Here is a 9420-nt window from a genome sequence, read left to right as displayed (position 1 = left end):
GGGGGTTGGACTAGATGATCTCCAGAGGTCCCTTCCAACCCTAACAATTCTGTGAATTCTGTGAATTCTGTGGATTTCCTTTGCTGCATCCCCAGCGCCGTGTGTCAGGGTTTGTGCTGGCGCTGGGACGAGTGCTGCCTGACCAGTGAGCTCATGCAGGGACATGACCGGTGCTGGAAACCCCTTCAGCTCTGACGGGAACATATAAAGCTCCAGGAAAGAGCTGAAACGCAGTGTCGAAGGTCCTTCCACCCCTCTCCAGTCCAAATGCGTCCTGGTGACAGTGTTCACACCGAATCTTGCTGGGGGAATTGGGATTCTGCGAGACTCAGCCCCCGGGCGAGGTTTGGGTGCTGCTTGCTTGCCAGCTGAGAAGCTTAACGCAGAGTTGCCGTTCTGCAGACAGGGCCTTTCAAATCACTTCATAGAATCACAGAATGGTTTAGGTTGGAAAGGACCTTGAAGATCATCCAGTTCCACCCCCTGCCATGGGCAGGGACACCTCCCACCAGCCCAGGTTGCCCCAAGCCCCGTCCAACCTGGCCTTGAACACCTCCAGGGATGGGGCCTCAACAACCTCTCTGGGCAACCTGTGCCAGTGCCTCACCACCCTCACTGGGCAAAACTTCTGCCTAATGTTTAATCTAACCCCGCCCTGTTCCAGTTTGAAGCCATTCCCCCTCGTCCTGTCACTCCATGCCCCAGTAAAAAGTCCCTCCCCAGCTCTCCTGTAGCCCCTTTAGGGACTGGAAGGCGGCAATAAGATCTCCCCAGAGCCTTCTCTTCTCCAGGCTGAACAGCCCCAACTCCCTCAGCCTCTCCTCACAGCAGAGGTGCTCCAGCCCTCGGATCATCCTCATGGCTCTCCTCTGGACACGCTCCAGCAGGTCCATGTCCTCCTGATGTTGGGGACTCCAGAGCTGGAGGCAGTCCTCCAGGTGGGGTCTCAGCAGAGTGGAGTAGAGGGGCAGAACCCCCTCCCTCCCCCTGCTGGCCACACTTCTGATGCAGCCCAGGACGCGGTTGGCCTTCTGGGCTGCGATCGCACATTACCGGCTCACGCTGAGCTTCTGGTCACTCAGCCCCCCCAGGGCCTTCTCCTCAGGGCTGCTCTCCAGCCATTCCCCACCCAGCCTGGAGTTGTGCTTGGGTTCGCCCCCACCCAGCTGTAGGCCCTGCACTTGGCCTTGTTGAACTGCGTGAGGTTGGCACGGGCCCACCTCTCCAGCCTGTCCCGGTCCCTCTGGATGGCATCCCTCCCCTCCAGCGTGTCTCCCTCGCCACGCAGCTTGGTGTCGTCGGCAAACTTGCCGAGGGTGCACTCGACCCCACTGTCCACGTCCGCGACAAAGGTGTTGAACAGTGCAGGTGCCAGTGCCGACCTTAGCCCGCTTCCTTCTGTCCCCTAAACCTGTCACACGGAGGGTGTCCTTAACGCCCTGCGTCCAGTTCAGCTCACGTTAAGCACGGATTATGGCAGCTCATCATCTCTCATTGCCAATAACGGCAACTCCTGTCGCTCTCGGTTGCTCCTGTCAGGCAAAAAAACTTTGCTGCCCGTAACACTCGGGAGAAACTTCCAGCCATGGCAGCAAAGCGAGTCCCCAATCTTTTTCCTGTGATTCTTTCCGAAAATATTTCTGGTGGTGGTTTGTTGCTGGTGTGCGCATGCCATCCCCCACCCTGCAGGCTGGTGGGATTTTGGACTCCTTTCTCTGTGCTGTTTCTGCCATGCACTGGGATCGCTCCCCTGTGCCCAGAGACGCCTGGCTGGGTTGGGGACGGGGGACTGAAACCAATTTGGCTGGCGGGCGTAGCGCGGGGCGGCGGGCAGAGCCTTGGCTGCGGTAAATCACGGGAGTGTGAGGGGAAGGGTGCTTGCGGCTGGGGGAGGAGCAGGGGGACGCTGCAGCTCTGCCCGCGCTGCCTGGAGGGTCGGAGGACAGCTCTGGGCTGTGGCGTCACAGTAGACGCGTCAAGGCTTTGTCGTTTAAAGCTTCTGAATCCAGTGCTTTCCTTCTTAAAGTTCTCAAAGAGCAATCCTGGGGGCCTCACGGGGTGGCTTTGCAGCTGACTCCGCCGCTGCTGTTGGCACTGATCGGCTCTCGCCAGGAGGTAAAGGAGCCGGGTGCCGTGTCCGTGTTACGGGTGGTGAACGGGCAGCGTAGACACAGCACAGCTGTGCTCCTGTGGGGCATAAACCAGCGTCTGCACTGTTTGAAGCGGTGAAGTAGAGAAATTATCCATTCTGGGCTGGTACTGCTGCTTCCGAACTTCAGCTGCTGATTTCTTTGGTGTTTTGTTTGTTTTTTGTTTGTTTTTTTTTTTTCTCCTCAGGTCGATCTTTCACACTTGTCCCCAGAGGAGAGATGGAGGTGAGTCTGTGTTGGGAGGTGAGCCAGCGCTTGCGGCTTGAGCGAGCTCCTGCTCCTGACCGGAGCTACCTGCAGCACAGCCCGCATTCGCGGCGGGAGAGGACAGGGTCAGCCTTCCCCGCACAGCGTTATTTGTTACGGGGAACTATGAACTGTCTTAAAAGGCAATGCTAATGGTTTTTTCTTTTAAAGTGCTTCCTGAATATTCCCCCTTTTCGCTTAGCCAAACCAATTTCAGCCAGCCACTTGTTGAAAAGCACAGTAAGACTGGTCTGCTCTCGGTACCAGTTTATAGAGGGCTTCTTAAGATCAGAGAATTTGAGATTTCTTGGGTTTGGATATTTGTTGCCCCTAACTTGAACTGTCTTGTCAGCTCAAGACCGAGATGTAAGGACGTTCGAGGTCTTAATTCTGCCTTGGTTTGGGGTCAGACAGCACAAGCTGCAGAGAAACCCCAGGTGTCTGTAGAGCATCCGTCTGGGAACCACTTGTTCCAGGATGCAAATGGGGTTGCCTAGGGCAGAGAGAGAAGCGTTTTCACAGAACCACAGAATCTTCAGAGCTGGAAGGGACCTCCAGAGCTCACCCACCCCACTCCCCTGCTAAAGCAGGACTGCCCAGAGCACATCCCTCAGGACTGCATCCAGGCGGGTTTGGGAAACCTCCAGAGAAGGGACTCCCCCCCCTCCCTGGGCAGCCTGTGCCACTGCTCTGTCACCCCAACCGTAAAGAAGTTCTTCCGTGTGTTGGACGGAACTTCCTCTGTTCCAACTTGTGCCCATCGCCCCTCGTCCTGTCCCCGGGAACCACCGAGAAGAGTGTGGCTCCATCCTCCTCCAACCCACCCCTTAGATACGTGTATGCCATAATAAGGTCTCCCCTCAGCCTTCTCCTCTCCAGGCTAAAGAGTCCCAGCGCTCTCAGCCTTTCCTCGTACGGGAGATGCTCCAGTCCCTCAGTCATCTTGGTTGCCCTTCGCTGGACTCTCTCCAGCAGTTCCCTGTCCCTCTTGAACTGGGGAGCCCCAAACTGGACACAGTATTCCAGTTGTGGCCTCACCAGTGCCGAGCAGAGGGGGAGAATGACCTCCCTCGACCTGCTGGTCACACTCTTCCCTCTGCAGCCCAGGATTCCATTGGCCTTTTTGGTGCCAAGGGCACACTGCTGGCTCATGGACAATTTACTACCTACTACCTACCAGGACCCTCAGAACTACAGTTTTGCTGGGGTTTGTGGGTTTTGCCAGCTGTAGACCGTGCCCCCGCTGCCCATCCAGCCTTTCCCGTGCAGGGCGAGAGGGAGGAGGGTGCTGGTGGCTCTGAAACCGGGCTGAGGGTTTGGTATTGAGAGGTGGTGCACACTCGTGGTGTCAAACACGCTCAGCTGATGCTGTTGCACCGGTGAGCTGCCGGGTGAGTTACGTGACACGGGCACTCCATATTCGTTGGTTCGGGTACATCAGCGTCAGTTCTCTCTGCCTCGTTCACACCGGGACGGGCTGGGTGGCGGTCTTGGCTTTCACAGTTTAAAACCGCGCAAGTCTCCTAGAGGCCTTTTGTCCTTTCCCCTCTGGATTGCGACAGAGCACCCGCCTCCACGCCGCTCCTTCACGGGGGTCTCTGGGTCTGCTCTTCCTGGCTCCCCCGTGCCGAGGCGTCTGTCAGTGCTGTTAGCGTGCAGTCTGTGCCCGCGCGCTCTTCAGCCGCCTTTTCCCTGTTGTTGCAGGGTGGAGCACGCACGGATGCATGCCAAGCACCGCGGTCACGAGGCGATGCATGCCGAAATGGTCCTCATCCTTATCGCCACGCTGGTGGTGGCACAGCTCCTGTTGGTTCAGTGGAAACAGAGGCACCCTCGCTCCTACAACGTAAGTGTCTCCCACGCAGCCCTTTTGTCTCCGTGGCTGGATGTGAGTGCTGCCGTCCTTTCGCTGATGAGAAGTATCTTCCTGTTTTTCTCCTCTTGTCTGGTGTTGAGATACCCTCATCTTCCCAACAGCGTGTGGGGATTCTAGCTAGGGATGAGGATGGACGCACCCGGAGGCGTTAAGTTTCTGCTATAAGTGATGCCGATAACTCGGTTTTACGTTTTCTTTGATACCAGGCGACGGGAAAAGCAGATCTCAGGTCTGCTGAGTGGACCTGCTGATGCCACCGGCTTGGCGGGGACTGTTGTTTCACCCCAACCAACCTCACTCTGACTTCCTTATCATAATTAACGTTTCCAGGCAATACCTGTAATCCTCCGTGAACTTTAAACCGACCCTGTGTACCTGTTCCCCTCCGGCAGCACCACAGGAGCTCAGCTGCACGGCCGTAGATCCCTTTTGGCAATAGGCTGTAGGGCGGAGGCGAGTCTGACACCCTCTGCTGCGCCTGTCTCCTTGTTTAATACTTGCCTGAGGTGTCTGTGGTTGCGGTGTTCAGGACCACGAAGGTTTTTGTAGCCACCTTACGACAACCCAGCTAGGTGGATCATCTCCCGTACCTCCCTCTGGAGATGTTTCCTCTGCGTTCTCCCTCCAGCTCTAGTCTTTTCCTACCAAAGACCGCCTGGCTGCTGCCTCCGACTCCCTCGGCAGGCTCTGAGCCTGTTCTCTGGGTGCTGCAGAGCAAACCGCTCGGGTTTCCTGCTGCTATTCAGGGCCCTTTGATGCAGGCAGGAGCGCGGCTGCCAGGCCTGGCAGGGTGTTTCTGATGTCTGATGAGCAGAGAACCAGCTCAAAACGCCTTTCCCTCGGTTCCTGCAGATGGTGACCCTCTTCCAGATGTGGGTAGTGCCTCTGTATTTCACGATCAAGCTGTACTGGTGGCGGTTCCTGGTAATCTGGGTGCTCTTCTCAGCAGTCACAGCTTTTGTCACCTTCAGGGCAACTCGAAAACCTCTGGTACAGACAACGCCCAGGTTAGTACACGTGTTTCTGGGAAAACTCCTCAGCCCCAGGGTAACCGTGACGGGGAACTCTTTCCAGTTTCGCTGCCGCAGATCATCATCTTCAACTTTGCACCCCTGGGGGTGTGCAACCCCCGTGCGCGCTGCCCGCGTCGGTGGCTGCGGAGCACTGTCTGCGGGCAGCTGGCCCGGTGCACGTGGCACCCGCGTGGGTGGTGGAGAGGCAGATAGCCCGTGGGCTGGTGGCCTCACCGAGGGCATTCCCGGCGTGAAGCACGCTTGCTCGCCGCCTTTGCAGATCCGGAGGTTTCTAGTTTGGAAGTCGAGCCCTTGGGTGGCCCAGGGCAGCGGGGGGGGCTGTAGCTTGAATTAGACATTTAAAACGCCATCGCCCGTGCGTAGGGGTAGGGGAAGCGTCTGCAAACAGCACCCAGGTTTTAAAAGTAAAATCCTTTAGGTGCTTGGTGCGGTTTCATCCAGGAAAAATGAAGCCGTTAAATTCTTGTTTCGATTCTTTACAGGCTGGTTTATAAATGGTTTCTACTAATATACAAGATCAGCTATGCCACTGGAATCGTGGGGTACATGGCTGTGATGTTTACACTCTTTGGTCTTAACTTATTATTCAGGTGAGTGAATCTTCCCATCTGACTCGCGGGGCGGGGGATGTAAGGCACCACGTGGAGTAAGGCGTTGCCTACGACTCTGGAATAACAGTTGTCTTAGCAATCTGTTTAACGGGGCCAAACAGACTGTTTGGGGTGTTTCCTCCCCACCGGGAGGATCACGGGTGAGATGCTGGTACCTGAGCCGGTCGATGTTGCTGGGGAGCTCTGCTTCCGGCGCAGCTGTGTCGGCAGCTCCTCCAGCTCTGCCTGTGTCCAGCCTGGGGATTTTCTCTGCTGCACTGAGAAACGGGTACCTGCAGCAAGCAGGCAGCCCCGGTGTGGTCGCAGAGGACCCTAGCCCGAGCCATCTTCGTGTTTAGAGAGGTTGAATCCTTCTCTAGAATGATGAGCAGACCTCGCAACTGCCTGGAGAGACGTGGAAGTGTTAAGTGGGGACTTACCGGGAGCTGATCTGGGGTCTGAGGCAGTTGGGGAGATGACAGCAGCTGCTTATTCCAGAGGCTGGTGAGGGCGATGGGCACTGGGTATTACACAGCTGCGGTGTGACACCCACAGCTCCACTCAGACGCTGCTGCTTGCGCAGGTTGCCCAGAGAGGTGGGACATGCCCCATCCCTGGAGGTGTTCAAGGCCAGGTTGGACGGGGCTTGGAGCAACCTGGGCTGGGGGGAGGTGGCCCTGCCCAGGGCAGGGGGTGGCACTGGATGGACTTTAATGGTCCCTTCCCACCCAAACCATTCTGTGACTCAATGATACAATGGAAGGCTGAGGGACTTGGGTCTTTTTAGTCTAGAGAAAAGAAGACTGAGGGAGGATCTCATCAACGCTGATCAATCCTTCAAGGGAGGTGCCGGGGGATGGGGACAGTCTGTTTCCAGTGGTGCCCAGTGAGAGGACAAGAGGGACCGGGCACAAAGGTGACCATGGGCAGTTCCATCTCCACCTGAGGAGGGCCTTCTCTGCTGTGAGGGCGGCAGAGCAGTGGCAGAGGCTGCCCAGAGAGGTGGGGGAGTCTCCCCCTCTGGAGCCATCCCAAACCCGCCTGGACGCCGTCCTGTGCCACTGCTGGAGGTGCCCCTGCTCTGGCAGGGGGTGGGATGGGGGAGCTCCAGAGGGCCCTTCCAGCCCCCACCAGTCTGGGATTCTACAGTGAAGCATCCTGGAAGCAGGGACCAGGTTGTGCTGGGCAGGCATCTAGAAGACCTCTGCGGGTGATGCTTCCTGGTGCCGCGTGTCCGCTGCCTTGGTGAACTGCTGTCACGCTGGAGTTAGTGCTGTGGGCTGTATCAGCACACTGCCTTTGCACCCCCACAGCCTCCCCGAAAATGTCCTGATGTCGTTTGGTCTCCTCTGTTGCAGAATCAAACCAGAAGACGCGATGGACTTTGGCATCTCCCTCCTCTTCTACGGTCTTTACTACGGGGTACTGGAGCGGGACTTTGCCGAGATGTGTGCGGATTACATGGCTTCGACGATCGGGGTGAGTTAACGCCGTGCTGTCCCCTAGGCGAGAGTCCTGCCCTGCTATGGGGGGGCCTGAAACGTCTCAGTCGCAGCAGTAGCTTTTGCCTCCCCCAAAGGGGAAAGTGGATCAAACTCCTCCTTCAGGAAGGGCTGCTGCCTTTCTTGCTGAGACCACTACCGGGTGTCTGGGCTGGGAGATTTCTGACCTAATGGAGTTACTCCGAGATCCTTCCTTAACCGCAAATCCTCTGCAGGTGTCCCCTCCTCCCCAGAAGCACAACAAATGAGGAGTGGAAGGATTTGTTCAGCCCCCCTAAACTCCCGACAAATATTTCTCTGTCTGGGCCTTTAAAATCTCCAGTGCCGGAGAGAGCTCCTGTTCCTGGGACCACACTGCGGCTGCATTAACCCGTGACCTGCAGCCACCAGGGATGGCTTCACACCACGAGCTTCCTTCTGCTGCTCGTACCCACGGCAGCTTGTGCTGTCCCTGCGGACAGAGGATGTGTTCCTGCAGTGGGGGCCTAAAATCTGTAGCCCGCTCACCCGGTACCAAAAAAACCCACTCCACCAAAAAATACCTGACCTAGGGCACCGGTGGAGCAGGTCCTGTTGCTTCCCTCTTTAGGGACCTTGTGTTTCCTCCTCCTCTTCCTCTCTGAGCTTGCTGCTGCTGCTCCTTGGAGGTGCTGCCCCAGCCCCTGGCCAGTTCTGTCGGACGCTCGGAGCGAAGCTGTGCCAGGTCTCTGCCGGAGGTGTGTTTTGCTGACGATGCTGAACTAGGATAGAATAGGGCAGAACAGTATAGTTTTGAGTGGGAAAGGACTGTTAAAGCCCACCCAGGGCCACCCCCTGCCCTGGGCAGGGCCACCTCCCCCCAGCCCAGGTTGCCCCAAGCCCCGTCCAACCTGGCCTTGAACACCTCCAGGGATGGGGCAGCCACAGCTCCTCGGGGCAACCTGCCCCAGGGGATCACCGCCCGCACAGCCAACAATTTCCTCCTCACATCTCACCTCAATCTCCCCTATTTCAGTGTAAAACCATTCCGTCTCGTCCCACGGCTCCCCTCCCTGACCCAGAGTCCCTCCCCAGCCTTCCTGGAGCCCCCCAGGAGGAGCTGTGGACTCCCCCAAGGGTATAAGTGGCTTGCAGAGCACCAACCCTGTGAAATAGAAGAAGAGCAAGTCCCAGATTCTCCACCTGGGATGGGGTAATCCTGCTTATACGTACAAACTGGGGGACGAGGGGCTGGAGAGCAGCCCCGTGGAGAGAGATCTGGGGGTTTGGGTTGATGGCAAGTTGAATTTGAGTCAACAGTGTGCCCTGGCGGCCCAAAGGAGCAGCCGTGTCGTGGGGTGCATCGAGCACAGCATCGCGAGCTGGTTGAGGGAGGCGATTGTCCCACTGACACCGCACTGGTGTGGCCCCACCTTGAGTTCTGTGTGCGGTTTTGGGTGCCTCAATATGTGAAGGACATCAGACTATTAGTGTGCGTCCAGAGGAGGGCGACCAAGATGGAGGGCAAGACTTACGAGGAGCAGCTGAGGTCACTCGGCGTGTTCAGCTTGGAGGAGAGAAGGCTGAGGGGGACCTCGTGGCAGTCTACAGCTTCCTCAAGGCGGGCAGCGGAGGGGGAGTGCTGATCTCCTCTCACTGGTGACCAGCGACAGGACACGAGGAGATGGAGTCAAGCTGTGTCAGGGGAAGTCCAGGTTGGACGTGAGGAAAAGGCTCCTCACCGAGAGGGTGGTCGGTCCCTGGAAGAGGCTCCCCAGGGAAGCGGTGGCAGCACCGAGCCTGTCGGAGTTCAAGGAGCGTCTGGATGATGCTCTTTGTCGTCGGGTTTAGTGTTAGGCAGTCCTGTGAGGAGCAGGGAGCTGGACTCGGCCATCCTTACGTGTCCCTTCCAACTTGAGATATTCTGTGATTCCACGGCTCCAGCCTGGTCGTGGGAGCTGGGACGCGGCACGAGTGAGCCGGGCCGTCCCTGGAGCGTGTGGGACCACTGCTGCGCTTGGGGAGACCCGGTTGCGTGCCCGCACCCTCCTTCGGGCTGCATGG

At 57.6% G+C, this 9420-nt stretch overlaps 1 protein-coding gene across 1 annotated transcript in view; it reads left to right on the top strand.

Moving 5' to 3' along the window:
* Positions 1-2026: 2026 nt before the first annotated feature.
* The window catches only part of LOC104295935 (RING finger protein 121-like), a gene marked incomplete at both ends in the record, with an annotated part of 12553 nt that continues 5159 nt past the window's right edge, over positions 2027-9420 (top strand). The window contains 6 exons of the mRNA XM_009895753.1: positions 2027-2115; positions 2338-2375; positions 4101-4242; positions 5125-5279; positions 5789-5896; positions 7255-7375. Coding sequence (XP_009894055.1) covers positions 2027-2115; positions 2338-2375; positions 4101-4242; positions 5125-5279; positions 5789-5896; positions 7255-7375 — 653 coding nt within the window. The remainder of the gene's footprint in view (positions 2116-2337; positions 2376-4100; positions 4243-5124; positions 5280-5788; positions 5897-7254; positions 7376-9420) is intronic.

The sequence above is a fragment of the Charadrius vociferus genome, unplaced genomic scaffold, assembly GCF_000708025.1.
Source record: "Charadrius vociferus isolate BGI_N301 unplaced genomic scaffold, ASM70802v2 scaffold1122, whole genome shotgun sequence".
Taxonomy (NCBI): Eukaryota; Metazoa; Chordata; class Aves; order Charadriiformes; family Charadriidae; genus Charadrius; species Charadrius vociferus.
Note: the sequence above shows the minus strand (reverse complement) of the source record. Positions and strands in the feature narration are given on the sequence as shown.